The sequence below is a fragment of the Pagrus pagrus genome (genome assembly GCF_965226575.1).
Source record: "Pagrus pagrus genome assembly, chromosome: 4".
NCBI classification, from domain to species: Eukaryota; Metazoa; Chordata; class Actinopteri; order Spariformes; family Sparidae; genus Pagrus; species Pagrus pagrus.
In genome coordinates, this window is record NC_140188.1 from 20044153 (window position 1) to 20061831 (window position 17679).

Here is a 17679-nt window from a genome sequence, read left to right on the forward strand (position 1 = left end):
TCCAGGTAGAGTCCCAATTAAGTAAAGCCACTGGTGAGATCATCTTTTTAACGGGCTATTAATAATGGTGTATGGCTAATCTTAGGAGCGGTCAGTGAAAACAGCCAAGTTGTCACTAAGCTTGGACCAGGATGACTCGGTGGGAGTAAAGCACATATGCAAGCAGACACAAACGCATACAGTATCACATACTATGGCCAACCACTCCTACTGCCATTGCTTCAATAACACTCCCACTAAAACAGAAGCATGTCACCTGTGAAAACCGTGACCTAAAGGTCAGAGAGCAAACAATACTTTGTCTTTTTAACAACTGGGCCTTATCGTGATTTAACTCTGACGACAACGCAACCAAGGGAACATTTCAAAAGTACGCAGGCCTGTATCTGAAATCTGCTACGAGAGTACATCTTCACACAATACCACCTCCATTGATGTAGGCTAAAGGAAAAAGGACAAAGTGTGAACGAGGAAGAATGGAGTTTCGTAAGACTGCAAAGTGAGTTACATGCCATTATAGTTCCTCTATTTTGTTCTGCTTACCGTTTTCTCATTAATTCATAGTAGTGAAACTGTTGTCTTCCTATTGTGTGCTGTGCATACAAGCCTTACATACCAGCGAGTCTTTAGTCACCTTCCAGTAAATATAAAAAGCTCAGCCCTGTTTATAACCAGTCATTACATGGTCTACATGTACTTACTCACTGTTCTGTCAAACATATTACACATTTAAAACGACAACAAGAATACAAAACTCTGCTTCAGCACCAGCTATTTCAAACTGAACATGCAGCAGCCTGTTATCTCTGTGTACAAGTGCATAATTATGAATCTCAAACTTATGATGACATTAATTCACATCTTGAATTTGAGTAATGGGGCTAAACCACATGTATACAGTCCAACAGGTGCACAGCATGCAGGTACTCCAGTGGACCAGCCCCGCCTGAGAATGAGGATGAGGAAACTTGCCTGACAGGCATCTGACTTTAAAGCCAATGTTTCCGATTTACATGCATGACTATTGTAATACCATAATAACTACACTGCTTGCATTATACATTATTAGTTGCTCGGGGCGAAAGACGACTCACTCATTCCCATGAAGGGGTTTAATCATTAATGTGGTCGCAACTGATCAGACATGACACCTGCATTTAATTGTTTCTTGATGAATCCCTCCACATCCAGGTCAGAGAGCCAAGACATCATGTCCCCGGCTTGGATATTTAACATTAGCTAGGCGTGTGAATAAAACTCTTGACAAGCTAACATTAAACTCTAAAACGGTGAGTGATCATTACTTTGCTGCTCGAGATGTTATTTGATAAGCGTTGCGTTCAGGCTGAACGCTACCGCTGAACATAATGTTATAATTATCTAACAGCAGCTAAGTTACCTGTAACGTTATAACTGAATGGGTGAGTGACGCTGGACTGGGGACGGTTGGTACAAGCTAGCCTACTTTGCCACCAACGTTAAGTTAGCTTCCAGGGGCAGCTCAGTCCACACAAAACGGCCCCATTTTGAACACATTTTCATTTCTAACGCGTATAAAACACCCAGTCCGCTTGGACGTCTTCACTGGCGGTCGTGCGGCCGGACTCGATGAATGAAATCATTCACAACAAGCTAGTAGCAGCTGCTAGCATGCTAGGCTAGCTTGACGTTGAGCACCAGCCTGCAGACCGACCAGATGAACTGGCTGCCTCTGCCTCCTCACTATCGACTGTTGATAGCACGCCGCGCCCTCCGGCTTCCCCTCTCGCCGCTCGCTGCCTGTTCAACCGACCTCTCTCCCCCCGTGAGAGACGGAAAACATCGACTCGCCAGTCAGACTTACATATTTTACCCCGCAGGCTCTGTAAAATCCGAATCCTCGCGTCGTCCTCTTCCGCCATGGTCAGAGCTGACTGTTGTCGCTGCTCCGGTGCATTCAGCGCTGGTTTATCATATCCGTTTATGAATGCAGGCAGAGTGGAGGAAAGCCAGCCCCACTGCCGCGTCACGTCAGGTCCCGTCCGTACACACTGGTGCCTTAAAACGTTTGGAGAAATATCAAGCTTCCTCAAAAGTCGAGCGCCTCGCTCTAGCTAGTACTTAAACCTGGAGCTGGCAGGAGGTTTAAAGAGGATTTAAGGTCTCTGTGCTGTTGCTCATTACGCAACGACAGTGCTCGCAAAGAAGTGATACTTTGACTTGTGAAGGTAGCTTAGCTAGCTAATCTTGGTTACCAGTGCTGTGGGTTAGCTAACCGTGTCCTCATGACATGCTTGTGTGAAACAGATTTAACTGGGTGTGAATGACCTGCCTCTGCTCTTAAAACTCACGTCCGAGCCGCACAACTAATCAATCAGGAAATAGGTAGCTACACAGGTTACATTTAAATGTGTGTGACAATATTAATGTGTCTGCAAACTCACCACTGCTAGCTAAGTTAGTTTCATTTGTCTGACATTCTTGGGAAAGTTAGCAGGCTAATGTGTAGCCATTTTTCTTTTAATTTAAAATGTAAACTACACTAAAAATCAGCAGTTTACATTGGATACATTATTGCATATGATAGTGGTTGTGTCTTACATTGGAAAATAGCTAATGTAATACTTACAATGGGATTTCCTGATCACTGTGTGAATGCTTATTTAATTGGAATATACACTATACCTACGTATGAGTGAGCCATAGACAGTTGTAGACATTTTGAGATTTATAAAGATGATTTATTCAACTTAATCTGTACTAAAATCCCATTTAAATACACATTTGAATGGAATCATGACTGACATTGTGCTCTTCGTTCTTTCAAGGTGATGTTGCTTTTGTCTGGGAGAAAACACAGGGCTGGTCCTCATCGCTGATTGTAGCAGGGAGCCTGAGGGCAGCCAGGTATGGATTATACCTTTTATGATGAACATCTGTGTATTATGTAGAACATGGTGCACACACTAGCCCACAACACCTTTGTATAATCAGATATCCTCGTGGGAGAAAGTGTGTATGTTACAGTTGCTCCCTTGAGAATAGGAAAATAACATTGTAAATATAAATATGATTTAAATAGAGAAAGATAGTACGACAAGAGTAAGTAAGCACACATATATGAAGTACTAAAGTATGCAAATAACTGTAAACACATGTATAAAACTATTATATGTGACAACTTTGTATATATATGTAGGATTTGTATCTCATATTTTATTTACTATTTACTATTTCAGCCTTGCATTGAAGCAATTGCCAGCAGACTATATGAAGATTTTACTTTACATTAATGTGACTAATCTGTCCTCATCTCAAAGTCCAATGGCCCCTGATGCCATTAGCTATGTTTCCAAATTATTAATAATAATAGGTAATCTTCTATTAAATGACACGCTATGTTGAAATTTGGGGGAAATGTTGTCTCCATGGCATAATCAGTGTGTAGCAGCACCTTATAGCCAAAATGTATGATTCATCTGTGACATCACTTGACCAGTCTTAGAAAGAAGCAAAGAATTCAGAAACATCTGGAAATTGCGTCTCGGGGCCCGACTCTACACGCAGATGCAGTTTGTGTGGAGGAACGAGGGGATGAATGAATTTCTCAGATGGGCTGCAGGTCCCTGAAGGACCTGGAGGAGCAGAAAGCCACCATGTGGCTTTATACTTAAGAAACTGTTTGCTGTGGAACAGGATTTGTGACTATTTAAATCTCGCTATTTGAAATGTCCCTCTTAAAAATCTTTTTAAAAAAAAACAAAAAAACACTTCTCTGCGTGCCTTTTAGGGATTCTGTCTTATCATCAGTAAATGTGCTTATCAGTCAGTCTAACGTGTTGGTCAGTGGTTACTAAACACTGTGATAGTCATTTATCATATCTCTAACGAGGCTGAAGGAGGACAGGATGTAACTGTGTAGAATATCAACAACATTTATTTAAATAGTTTTACACGTTTTATACATAAACACACAAAAGTAGTAACTTTAATCTCAATGGTGCCATGTGTTAATTATAAATTAGAATCATATCAATGGTGCTTAAATTGAGTTATCAAAGTATTTAACCAACAGATTAGCATAGTCTAACTATAAAGTGCAACTTATCAATGCCAGTTACAGTAACTGAATGGGAGATTCAGAAATGTGTAAAATTCATATTGTTTTTCTTCCCAGACATGTTTTTGAAAAAAGTGAAGATGTAACCACACGAGGCAGCGCTTCAGTTGTCGAACACATTCTTCCCCTGTTCTGAAATTGCACACCGTTCGTAGCAACGTTACCAACATTCATATGTTTTCTTGAGGTTACCGTCATGTCACTGAGGCTGCCGTATATGCATAGACAATGGACAAAGTACAGTTTGTGTCAGAGGGTCCTATATTATCCAAAAAACAACTTCTACAAAGGTGAAAAATCACTCATTCATCAAGATAAGGAGGGAATAAATTGCCGCCTACGCTGATATCAGATCCTTTTGTTTAGTGTCGTCCATTCAAAACATTTTATTGAGCTCAGCTGCAAAGACAACATTACAACTCTTAGATCTCTTAACCGACGCAGTGGCTTGAAGTCGGGCTTCAATGTCTCTTCTGCCTATTGTTTGCCACAGTCCTCGAAGGGCTTTAAAAAAATGGCTCCTCTTTGCACATCCATTTATCTGGTTTGTGCATAGCAATGTGTGTGCCTTTAGCTTCAGAGTCATTTCTCCTGAACAGTTTAAAGGGCTTCTCGCAATCATTGTGATTGGTCGTTTTTGGGCCCATCAAAAAATCCTTGTTGCCGTCATTGCCTCTGTCACGGGATTGCTTTTTTGGGATGAGATGCATAGAGTGATGTGCATTGAGCCTTTTTTTATGCACTTTCTGTTTCACCTTTGACGGCGTCAAGGACAGCAATGGGTCAGTACAGGGTGACAGTGGACTTTTAATGTTGGAGTAGGACATGTCTTGGTATGTCGTCAAAGACATAAAGTCAGTTGTATCTTCAATTTTAGGCTTAATTTTATCAATGGAAAAACCTCCTCCTTCCAGCCTTTCACTTTTTATGTCTGGGCTCCCTTGATTGTCACTGTCTTCTGTCTTGACGGTGTCTTGTTTGTTGTCTTCACTCAGGTGTTCTGAGTATTGAGAACATGGTGTGAGGTTGTCATAATTATATCCGTCCTCATTCGTCTCCTGGTGTTTTTTCTCATGGCTTCTCTTGGTGGCAAGGTAGAGAAAACGCTGTGGACAGAAAGAGCAGCGATACTTCTTCTCTGGGTTTGGGCTCCGGGGTGTATTATCGAAGCAGGAGCCATTTTCCATACAGTTGTTGCAGATGTAATCACCACCGGCAGGTACTTCACCAGGGGGACCTTGTTTACCACATGTCCGGCAGAAACATGGGTGGGAACCGATAACATGAGCTCTGAGACCGGTCTCTGTGATAAAAGAGCTGTCACAGATGTCACAGTTGTAGGTGGCCCTGGGGCTGGGGTTCCTGCTAAGACCACGTTTCGCCTCTGTACTAACACCTGAGATGCTCTCGTCTGTCAGCCAACTACTTTTGTCAAGGTGGGCTTCACCGGCAGCAGTTCTGTCTCCAGATGTTTCGGGATAACGGTGAAACAAACCTTTTCTGTGCTTGAATCTCAATTTCTTCCTTTTCTTTTTAGCTTTGTAAGAATAGTAGGGACGCCAAAGCATATCAGCTGTGTCACAATCGTTGGGATCTTCGTACGTCTCTGTCTCTGTGGCGGCAGTGGCTTCCGGTCTGAGGCGGAGTCTGGGGCTCTCTGATTTTTCCCTTGTTGGAGGGCACTCACTCTCCTCCACACTCAGTTGTCTGATTCTCCTTTTCTTTCTGGGGAAGAGCTTAGATCCTTTGATTTGTCGGCGGATGATGGCTTCATTGCCTATTTTCACTGTTATCTGACAGAGAGGCATGGCAGCACCATCCACAGATGGGCCCGGGCATGCGGGTTTGGCAATGTATGTTTCTGTCTTTGCCCCCACCATCTTATCGCGCACCAGACTCTCTGTGCTTGATTGGAGTATCTCCTTGGTCATTTCCTCAACTCTTTTTGCTGAAGCTGATAGCTCACTTAACTTTTTAACGTTGTTCAAAGAGTTTAAGAACGGCACATTATGACTGATGTGCTCTGAGTTACTCAGATCTGAAGGATCATCCACTACAGGAGACTCTGTATCGGGTTGAAAAGAGAAGTTGATGAAGGATGAATCTCTATTCTCCCCCTCTTTTCTTGTGCCCCTCTGAATGTCCGATTCACTGTTCAGACTTTGATCAATATCTTGGTCACATGGCTTGTCAAAGCTGATGCGAGGCATGACAGGTGCCACCATCTTTGTTGTTGCCATGAATGTCAGAGGGAATGGAGCGGTATCAGGGTGGCTGATCAGACCATTTTCTTCAAAAGGAGGGATGAGAGAGTTGCTGTCTAGTGGAGCTTGGTCCCCTCTCTCAACACTCTCTGAATATGTCTGACTGTACGTCTTGTATTGTCTCTTTCTAAACTTCATAGGCAGAAGCCTGTAGAGTTTGATTGGATAAACGCTGGCTTTCAGCCCACCGTTGGCAGATTTTTTCTTAACAGCTAGACTGGGATCAATGCCGTGAAAAGACTTCTGATGGTTCTTTAAGATATAATATGTCATGAATGTCTCGAGGCAGAAAATGCACTGATAGCGGCGTTCACCTGTGTGCCAGATTTCATGCTTAGTACGGTACTCTGCCAAGGCAAACACTTTATTACAGTAATGACAGGGATAGGCCCTCTGCCAGGAATGTACATTCTCGTGCCTCTTCAGACTGGATAGGGTGACATAGACCCTTCTACACACACTACAGTTGTATCTCCTCTGACTGCCACCTGGCCTCAGTACCCTCTCACTTTGCGGAGGCTCTGATTGGTCCACATGAAGGGGCTCCTCGGTGTAAGGTGTAGAGAGGTCATCAGAAGGAATCTGTGTCGTGATGTTTTCCATGTCCGGCATGTCGTCCGATTGGACCTCTTTGGTTGATAAGTCAGTAGCATCTAGTTTAGGCGGGCCTCTTGCAACTCTGGGACAGACCTGCTCATGGTTGCGTAGTCGTTTGAGGTGTATGAACTTCCTGTGACAAAACTTACAAAACAAATGACTGACAAAACGCTTTTTATGTACCTCTGAGTGAATGGTGAGAAGAGCTTTATTTGTGAATATCTCTGGACAGTGCTCACATCCGTAGATTGAAATGCTTTCTTCCGGGTGAGGTGAAAGGGTTGGTGGACCCAACTCCACTGGAACATTGTCAGTGGCTACAGGAAGCCCAGGGTCTATACTTCTTTCTGTTTCTGCCTCTGAAAAAAGTGGAGGTGGTGTCATGGCTGCAGTGGGTGCTGCAGAAACACCATCAGGTAATGTGGGGGTTATTGCATTTGGTGTATCTGTTTGTGGTTCAGCTGGTGTTGGAAGTATACTTCTACCCAAAGCGCCTCTCAGCCTGTGGCGCTTTTTAAGTGGGCCTGCGTTCCTGTAAATGAGTTGCTTTGGCTGTGATATTGCTGGCTTACAGACCTTCTTGTTGTCCCACTGACTGCTGTCGGGGCCTTCAGTAGATTTGCTTACTGCATATGAGTGCTCTGAGAGGGCTTGGGTTGTCTCATTGCTCCCATTGAGGCAAGAGGTTGTGGGGCAACTTGATGGGAGCTGTCCCGCATCTGGTGACTGCCTCTCCCCATCGGTTTGAACCAGAGGGGTGAAAAGATTGTTCCCAGGACACACTTCAGTGATAGAAAAGGCATTGGTGATGCGTGGCCCTTTTGCACTGTCTATCTCGTCAGGCCTGGGAGCTTCTTTCTTTGTTTTTTTAGACAATGGGGCTGTGCTGGGGTCTGTGTATTTCACACATTCATCCTGCCTCTCTTGTTCGGCAAGCTTCTCTAAAAAAGGAATCCCGAGTCTTTTTCCAGCTGCCACTAGCCCCCCTGTGTCCACTGCACCAGGTGATGTCACCTTTGAGCAGTAGATAAAGTTGAGAATACTGGCGAACACCTCAGACTTCAGGTCCATCAGCTCCAGCACTTGGCTCGAGCTCCATGTCTCAGGAGTTGTCAGAGCGTTCCTGAAGTACCCACTGCAGGCTGCCAGGATGTTCCTGTGGGCCCGAAACTTAACATCTTCCACCACGATGGTAACGTCACAGAAGAGGCCTTGGGAGCGCTGCTCGTTGAGTTTGCTCAGCACAGTGTGAGGGTGAGCACTATCCATCAGGTTCTGAGTGCATGGGGACACCACAGTCATCTAAATAAAGAAGAGAAGAAATATCAGGTTATTACAAAATGGTGGATCTGGATGATATTGTAAAAAATATCCAGAAGATGTGTGTACATTTTGTATTTGAAAATATTTTAGCTCTTCTAGTGTTATTACACTAGATGGCAGTAATGTCCTGACAGATGAGCTCCATTGCCAACAGTCTGGTCAACAGCTCTGGTGAGTCAAGGCATCATAATCTCCATCCTGTTTCATTAAAAAAAATCCCTGCATAGGGTTAGGGTTAGTTTAAACCTTCATGAATGGGTCACATACTGAGTGTAGGACAGACTATAGGATCATCAAAAGATAATCTATTGTAAATTGTGAAACCTTATGGAACCGATTTAGACTTCTGCCACCGCTATCTGAAAGTCTTTCCCCATCTTTTGTTTTCCTGTATCCTATTCTTGCTTCCCCAGAAGCAACCTTTATTCTCTCCCAAAGGCTAAATAAGGCATTGTTTAAAGCTTGTCTCATTCTATTATTGTAGGAAAGACCTCACTGATGGACTAATAAATACATCGTTTTGATGAAGGATGGGTCTCGGCCCAGAATAGACCCAAATTAACTTCTGGATAAAGGGATGGATTCAGGATTTTTTCTTTAACATTATGCGTTTTTCGACATTTTGGTTACTTTCTCAGGTAATAACATGCATGGATCTTGCTGAAAAAAATGGGCATATTTAGCTGGCTGGTATCTATGCGCGAGTACAGAAGGGGAGAGTTGGGCCTTGATGGAGGTATTGATTGCCATTCTAGTTTTGAGTAATGACTTTATGTTTGAAAAGGGTGTTATATCAAATCTCAGCTATTAAAAATGATGTGGGAAGGCATGTTGACTCTACTAATGATACTGTTTGTACTGCGAGAAATCATTTTAAGTCAAAGGACACTAAATATGTGCCAAACATGTTGCCTCTGACCTATAATTATAGTGTGAAGGTTGTGCTTCTAAAGGTTTTTTGATATAGTGGCCGAATGCTCGATGTCTTAATAACTTCCTATATGCAACGGCTTTTGGTCTGCCCACTCATTTCTTTTCTGTTCCGCTGATCATTTTCTCTGTGGATTAACTAGTTTCTTTCATACATGGATATTCTTGTTATGACCGCCCCAGGTAGGCTATGAACTAATCCCAGAACAAAGCCACGAGAGGACTCCCATCTTTCTAAGAACAACAGCTTTACCCTTAATGTGAGCGGTCTTGACCTGCACCTGGTAAAATATGCTGCAGGTCCCTCAGTCATACATTTTTTTGTTATTATTACTCATTATAATTCAATTTTGGTGGTGATCTATTTGGTGTGCTACCGCAGCTCTGCATTAGCTCCGGTTCAGTCGTCTAGGTTAATGTGAAAATGACATGCAGACAGTTACGCACTGATGACTCATACATTCCCTTCTTCGGTTGTTTGTCGGTCGGCAGTAGAGAGGCACCCTTTTACTTTCCTCACGTACAGTTTTTGTCAACTTTAACAACAGGGAACAGTTAATTGATGCCTCATGAGTGAAATGGCTGCCAGGAAGTTCCACTGATGTAATGTAATGTAGCACGGCAAGTACAGCGATCACTGCCGTGAAACGTAGAAACAACAACATTTTTAACCTATTGAAAGAAGCTGCTGTATAATTAACATCATAATACTATATCTGAGGGACATACATCTTCCAGTTGTTACACCTGGGCACACACTTCTGTACTGGTTATACAGGCGAAACAGATTTCTGGTCAGAGGAATTACATAGTTTTTGTGTATCGACAAAGCAGCATTTGTGGATTCGTTTGATTTTGACAGTAAACTACTATAATCTACAATCTGCAACCCTAGAGGAAGTTAAAGTTCATTCATCCTCACTTGGAAAGAGGATGTATCACTCAGCATGTTGTTCTAATAGTGGCCTACTGATATCAGACAGTGTGGTTTGAGTCCATACTGAGTCATTTAGCATGCCTCATGTAGCATGCTGACTGTACCCGCTAAGACTCACTCAGCTTGTTCTTGTAAGTGATGAATCATTGCACCTGCATCGCTATTAATTAAATATCCAATTTAAGATCAGAGACAAGTTGGTTCTTGATATTACTGTTATTTTTTCCACCTTGACTCAAAGTCATACAGTGACTTTGCTATTTAGCACGAGACCATGATTTCCTTTCCTCCGGAGATGCTTTGGCTATCTGCTGCCCTCGAGGCACCATGATTATATTTTGTGTCTCTCCCTCGCGTGTTCTTTGTTCTGAGATCTTACATCATTAAAAACAGAAGAAGACTTTAACTTATCCTGATCCGAATGAGATTTAGTCAGTGCAAAGTATATTACAAGTTACATTAAATTAACAGGCAATGTTTATCATTATTATGTTTATAATGTTTATCAGGGATGAGTCTTGACAAATGTAACAACTGATTTGAGCTGGAAATGTTACTTCTTGCTGTTCTTAATCCAGAAGTCTTACGTCAATTAATTATCCTGTGATCTCGAGAAAACAAAAATCATTTCAATCAATTTTCTCAGGAAATCTGCCTCTTGTCTTCTTGATATAACAGGATAAATGAACCTGTTATCACCAGAAAACAAGCGCTGTTATCTCGAGATGAAGAAATAATTAACTTGCTCTCGAAATGAGAGCATATTTAAAAAAAGATGCAAACATGGCTGCTCTTAGCTTCTGTAGAGATCTAACTTTGTTGTTTGCTTATTTTTTTGTCCTCGGCATCACGCATCATTTCTAACTTTTCAAGGTAACAGATTTACAGTATGTTTTGTTTAACTCCAAAGCGGTTTAGGTAATTTAATGGTGATGTAATTTTTTATTAGTTTTCTAATTTCCAGTTTCACGTTCGTGCAACAAATGCAATATGGCCGCCGTTCTTTAAGCCTCTCAGGCAGCTGAAAACACAACCAGCCTCCTGCCTTCTTTCTCAGACAGGCCTCCGTTGTCATGGCAACATGCTATGGCGCAGCACTTATTGGGATTCAGCTGGATGGCAAGTGACCGTGTTAGCTGTCCGGATATTCGGTCCCCTCTCTCCCACAAACATCCTGCCCTCTCTGAGAACCTACAACACACAGCAGTCTGCAGAGCAATCGAGGTTTGCTTTGTCTCCGCTTTAATGTACTTTGTGTATGTGTATCGGTCTGTGTGTCTTTGTCTGCAGGAGAAATGCTACCCAAAGGACTTTCTCATCTGATAACAGCAAGTGATGGGCCACCGCTTTTATACTAATTTCTCAGTTGGTGCAGCTCACAGAAACAGTTCCATCTTTTCTTCTTTGTTGTCATTTTACTTTACCACTTTCACTTTTAACAATTTATACCAATTGTTGTGGTTTTTTGCCACCACATGCTGAGCGGAAATTTTGAATTTGTCATCAGTGCTTATGATTTTGCCACACCCAGCCTTCTTTTACCTTCAGAGCTCATGTGAAATATTTTTTTAAGTCTCCACTTGTAAAATAAAAATCCCCACATGCTAAACCACAAACCAAGAAATGACAGTGTAGCATACAGACAGTCTTGTCAAACAAAGAGCGAAATATCAAAGCAAAAGACACTTCACGCACCTCTGCAAAGCGTACTTCCGCAACAAAACAGGTTATAAATTGAGGGGAAACCATGCAAAACATACCTTAGTAAATCAGAGAAAACGATGCAGGGCGAACAGGAAACAGTGTCGTGCAGTATCCCTTTTCTACAGCCCTCAACATACCCAACTATACATGAATAACAGTTTCGTGAGGGCAAGGCGAAAGTAGTTTTTTTTCTATGATGGTCGCTGAACGGTGGTGTTGTCAGAAGCAGAGCTTCTTCTGACGTCTTTCTTCCTCTCCCTCCCTCTCTGTGTGCAGATCTCTCAAGCTCCAACGTCCTTCGCCTCTGTCCATGCAGCCCAGGTCCTGGGCTAGATCTGCCCTGCCCTCCTCTGACTGTCCCTCTTCTGTCTTGCTACAGCTATAGGAATAACTTGCAGTTACTCACAGCTATACAGCATGTAGCTAAACCGGAGTATGGGTCTGCCTTTGTGCTAGCTGGGCAACTGAAGCGTTCGCTCTGGAGCCACTGAGCAGGAAACGGCAACTTTTATTAAGCATGGCAGAGGGCTGTAGGGAGAGCGGAGAGATGCTGGGTGCTACATCACACACGAGCTCTGTAGTCGATGCTACAGCCAGAGAGAACACTCAGCTGCATTGCTGGTAGCAGCGTAGAGTGAGGAGTGCAACAAATGCCGTATTAAACCTCCCCAGCACCACACTAACTAGATCCCGAAGCATCGATGTTGACCAAAAGCACAAACGTCTTTTGCATGAAGCAGAATTATCTGTATAGAACATGCACCTTGAATACATAACGCTACACCATCTGTTTCAGGCTTGTGCACACAGACTCTGTCTGTGCAGCAGTATATTACACCAAAGCCCTTCGTCCGTGCTTACGCAGTCACTGTGGTTAGGTAATGCAGAAGCCGAGAGAAGATGGCAGAGTCTGCTGTCCTATTGTGCATCACAGCAGTCACAGGACAGATGTTCATCGATGGACATCGATGCGCTCTCTCACATTTGCAGCGAGCGTGCAAACTGATTGCAAGGCTGAGGGGGAAGAGAGAGTCCTGCTATCAGTGGGGACTCTCGGTATACCTATATAGAGGCTGCTGATTGATGCAAAAGCAGCAGATGCGTCAGCACTGCAGACAGGGGGGAGGGGAGGAAGCTGAACCCGACATGGCACTGTGAGCCTCTCGCTAGCCTCTGAGCACGGAAGCAGCTCTTTTATTTACACAACTCAGTGCAGTCATATGACTGTGAGGGTCCTCTCCTCATGCTGGCTGAGACCCACTTAAAACCAGTTTCAGTGCCATTTAATTGTATGTACTGTTGAGTTCAAAAGACAAAGTAGCAGGTGCCTATCATTATGCATGCACTCAATGCCCTAAAGGAATGAAATGTGCTGTTCAAGGAGTGTTTGTGCTTTCGTCTCTTGAAATACCGTCAGTAATCACACTAAATCTTTGCTGCTGTATTGTCCTTTTCCCTTTAATGTCTTTGATATATCACATTATGTGGGTTTAATGAACACACAATTAACCACAGACTCAGTGGTCTACTTTTGGTGCTGACATCCTGCTTACTTGAGGGCCCCTTAAATTGGCCTGAGGGACCAGCCAGTGTACCGGTCTGTCAGGTAATTAAACCTTAAAATGTGTGTGACACTTGGCCATGTTGGTGTGACACCTAAAAACAAAAAAAGAGATAACAATTCAAGTGGCTAAAGTCGCTGCAGTACATACCCTCTGTAATTGGAGCCAGAAAATCTAAATTTGGGAAACTAGGGGGGAGTCTGGCAGAGTATGTGGCAGCCACCACAGCTGACTGTGATTTCCAAAGATTCCAGTTGGTCAAAAAGACCCAAAGACACAACAAGACTGTGGACAAAATTATGTTTTTTTTTAATTGACTGCAGTATATTTTCAGTTTTCTGTGACGCAGCTTCTAAGATCTAGACCAGTCGTCCCATCAGTGGCATTTAAAGAGAATACGTGAACATTTTTGTCTCTGGAGCATTTTTAGTTTGTGTCCTCATTTCAAGTCCTCTGCAGTAGCTTCAGTGACTTGAAGTGACTGCTGGTTTTGATCCGGGGCAGACCCTCAGGATTACTTCTTTGTGTCCATCTTATAGTCCTCCTGAGAGCACAAAACAATTGCTAATATGTAAGAACTGTATGGACTGTATGTCTTACACTACACTACCGCTGTGGCTTTTTAATCATTTTTAACATAAAATTTTACCATGGTCGACCATTTTTAATTTCCAAGCCATCAGTAATATTTTCTATAGTTGGGCAGTTTACAAGGTTGGGAATAGGGTTGTGCTGATACCGTACTAGAATCTGAAATGCCTCTGACACAAGCTAAAAGTCTTAATCGGTATTGTCGAGTACGTGAACAATTACCCCCGAGAGTGGACCCTGTTTGCGTATTATTAAGGACCGATATTTGTGCTCTTTCTCAGTTATGACTGACTATCAAATTAGGTTTTGAAGATATTCCTGTGGCAGTCATTCTCTGTCTTTTACAAAGGGTTCAACCTGAGCCAGGCCGTACAACAGTGACAACAATCATATCGCATCCATACTTATTCTAGATACATCTGTAATTTTGGACAATAAGGTTTATTGTTAAATTAATGGTAATATCTTGGCTCTGTTACATATCTTTGTCACAAATCATCGCAAAAATGTGTGTATATCAGCCAATATATCAATATCTGAATTTTTCATTCCCCAATATCGCTTTTGGCACCGGCCCCAAAAATCCAGTACCAGTCAGGCTCTAATGTTAATGACGTAATTGGGAAAATGTCCTTCTCAGTCTCAAGTTAAATGTGGAATCAAAACTGCAAATTAAATCAAATGTACTGCCCAGACTTAAAGCACTTAGATATTAATCTGAAGAGTGGATCATATGAAGTATTATGTAAGCAGCATTTTGTCACCAGCTCTTCAGATCACAGCTAGGATGCGTTAAAAAAAAACCATGACAAAGTTTACCGGCCTCTGTGCCTCTGATGCTCAGTAAACTCAGCCTCGGCCTGTAGAGACTCTCATCAGCAGAGAGGCACAGACCGTAGTACAAGGCTGAGTAGGCCTCATCCTCATTCTCAAAGCATTCACGCTCTTAGCATACAAAGACACTCATCCCTGGTAGCACTTAGGTTGCCGCCTTAACAAGCACTCGTACTTGGACTTGCCTACCAAAATGTTTCTGTGCAGACGGTCCTGCTGGGCCTGTCTCTGCCGCTGTGGATGTCTCTCCGCTGTTTGTTTAGAAGCAGGAAAGGCTACCGTTCTCCCTTTGGCCTAGATTAGGCCTTCACTATCTTCCTTCTTCACTGCTGTCTGGATGTTGCCTGTGGACTATGGTTCTGGCAGAGGTTCCTTGTTCCTGCTGTGTAGAGTTGCCTTCTGGAGGCTGCTGCGTCACTCCCGCTGCATCACTGACCCATAAAGAGGAGCTGAGAAGGAGGGGTGGCGTGGTGAATGTGTGGAGGCAAGAGATAAGCAGAAAACAACCGCCACTGCTCCAGCAAACAAATGGATGAGGCTTCCGCTCTGCCACAGTTGGGGCCTAGTTGCTGCTGTGGTATTCAGGAAGTGGGTCGGGAGACAGATCCTTTATTGTTACGTAATGAATATTTTTCCTCCCAGACCAGACTCAGCTGAGAAGGCGGTATCCAGTGTTCAGAGGCTAATAATAGGCCATAGTACCTACCCGTCAGGGCTGTATGCGGTCATGTCAGATCATTCCAACACCCGGCTATCATTCAGGCAGAAGATTATTTAATAATGAGGGGAGTTTTGTTGTTGATTGAAAATGACCTGCTTTTTAACATGTGCCGGTAAAACAACATATTGGAATGACTCATGTTTGTGTTTCTATTTTGTGACAATAACAAGGACAATACTTTAGTGTGTAGCTGTTTTGTTAACATTCATTGTACCATATGTTCTTTCTGGTCCACTAAGGTACCTGATAGAAACAGAAAAAAAAGACAGTGCATACCTTTTGTCTTACGTTACTGGTTTCAGGTGAGGTTGCACCGGTGAGGCAGACGCTCTTACAGACGTATCTGTACAAGGTTTCAATCCAGAATAAGTGCGTTGTACTCTTTAGGCCTGGATATGGTAACCAGAATTACACTTGTTTTGCACACGTTACCCAAGGGTTTATTTGCTTGATCCTCCTCCTCCCAGCATCTGACTCTAGTTTTCACTGCCATGTTGCTCCCTCTGCTGGCTGCACACATGAACACAGCACAGAGACCACATACAAACACAGGCTGACTGTAGGCAGAGGTGGCGTCGGGTGCCGAGGGCCTTCAGCAGAGGGCGCAAGAACAGTTCACTGGCAAATGTAAACAGGAAGTACAACGTGAAATTGAACACTTGCCTCCATATGTTGACTCCGGTTGCTCTAACTAGCAATAGACACGTTTTTGTATTTGACATGTCATTATCAAGTAAAAATGGATTGGACAGTTTAATGGCTACAGAATAATGAAACCATCTGCGTTTACATCGGTTCCCTGGACACTTTGCTTCCACTCTACAATTTTGTCTCCCACCGGGCACGAAATCTTCCGGGGAAAAGGAAGGTTAACAGGCGAGCCAGTTAGGTTAGCAGCCTGGCACCTTTTCTGATTGCTTTCACAACTCTATTACAGACTAAACGATTGGATGAACTCACGTTTTGTGCTGTGATGTTGTTGTTATTTGGGGCTCGGAGGAAAACGGGAACAAACCAGTTGTCTGTTGCCATCGAGTTGTTTTAACGGTGTGAATGAGTTTGTGAGCAGTTTGCTCAGTTGTCTTTATGTTGCATGTGAGCCCCTGTGAATGTGTTTGTATTGCAATGTCTGGTTTGATGCAGCAGTTCACTAAATCCAAGACAGATGTCTCCTGTGGAAGACGATAAAGAATCCTGAACCTTAAGTATTCATGTTTTTGTTATAAGCCTTTTTTATTATGTTTTAGCAGTTTATCATTCAGGAAACACAATGTTACACTACATGCTGTATTATACAGAGGATTGCAGCGATATACCTATTTCAAGATATAACAGGGTATGAACGGGATGATAATTACACCATGTACGTTTGCTTATCTGCAGTATTGAATTCTTCTGTATTAGTGTTATTGAAAAAAACAATATTTCAAGTTTATATCTCACGTCTGTCAGGAAATTATAATAAAACATTTATTCAACAAAAAAAATCCTTGTTTTCTTTCCTTTAAAGGTCACTGTAACTGATGATGATGGTAATAATAACAATAATGTAATGATCTATACTGAGATGTCTGTCATACCGTGAAAATCTCTAACCATTGCAGCCAGGATCATACAGTATGCTAATTAAATTTACAAGTAATATCACTCAGTGTACGCTCCCTGCAGCATGAATAACTTGCAAGTAATAGCATCTATCCACTGAATGCTGCTGGTAATTGTTGCCATCCAAAGTGTAACAAGAAAATGCCGATGCCTCAAAATACTGATTTGTATTGAAGAATATTCAACACTTTTAAAGGTGCGATGTGTAAGATTTAGTGTTTTAGTTAAAACATTAGAAAAACGAGCCTGTGTTCGTTCAGTCTGGTGTCTCATGTTGATTGGGAGGCTGCTGAGCTCTGTTGCCTGTGGTGTAAACACACCAACACGCTCACCTGGGATTAAAGTTACAGTGAACTAGCTGCACGGCTAACTGAGCTTACTACCTACAGTAACTTCAGCCAAAGATTGGCCACAGCGAAGGGTGTAGTGAGCAACAGTTTGCAGTCACTCTGGTGATATGCCAACAACAAAACACAATGCAGATGTATAGATGTACAGTGTAGAAATACAAC

The 17679-nt window shown here is 42.8% G+C and overlaps 2 protein-coding genes and 1 long non-coding RNA gene across 5 annotated transcripts in view; 1 reads left to right on the forward strand and 2 right to left on the reverse strand.

The window, feature by feature from the left end:
• rasa2 (RAS p21 protein activator 2) overlaps nt 1–2071 on the reverse strand; it is a 29749-nt gene extending 27678 nt beyond the window's left edge. Inside the window, exon 1 of the mRNA XM_084350234.1 lies at nt 1844–2071. Coding sequence (XP_084206360.1) covers nt 1844–1901 — 58 coding nt within the window. The 5' untranslated portion in view covers nt 1902–2071. The remainder of the gene's footprint in view (nt 1–1843) is intronic.
• On the forward strand, nt 395–12217 carry LOC311255616. 2 transcript variants are annotated; one of them, XR_014622393.1, is made up of 3 exons: nt 395–499; nt 2808–2886; nt 12131–12217. It is a non-coding gene; the product is annotated as an uncharacterized lncRNA (long non-coding RNA). The 2 variants fall into 2 exon arrangements; XR_014622394.1 differs by lacking the exon at nt 12131–12217 and adding an exon at nt 11208–11296.
• On the reverse strand, nt 3899–17016 carry zbtb38 (zinc finger and BTB domain containing 38). Of its 2 annotated transcripts, none has more exons than XM_084350233.1 (2): nt 15031–17016; nt 3899–8262 (listed from the first exon to the last, which is right to left on the reverse strand). In XM_084350233.1, the coding sequence occupies exon 2, from the start codon at nt 8260–8262 to the stop codon at nt 4606–4608; it is 3657 nt and encodes a 1218-aa protein (XP_084206359.1). In that variant the 5' UTR covers nt 15031–17016; the 3' UTR covers nt 3899–4605. The 2 variants fall into 2 exon arrangements, with proteins under 2 accessions (XP_084206359.1, XP_084206358.1); XM_084350232.1 differs by lacking the exon at nt 15031–17016 and adding an exon at nt 11911–12141.
• Between the last annotated feature and the right edge of the window lie 663 nt (nt 17017–17679).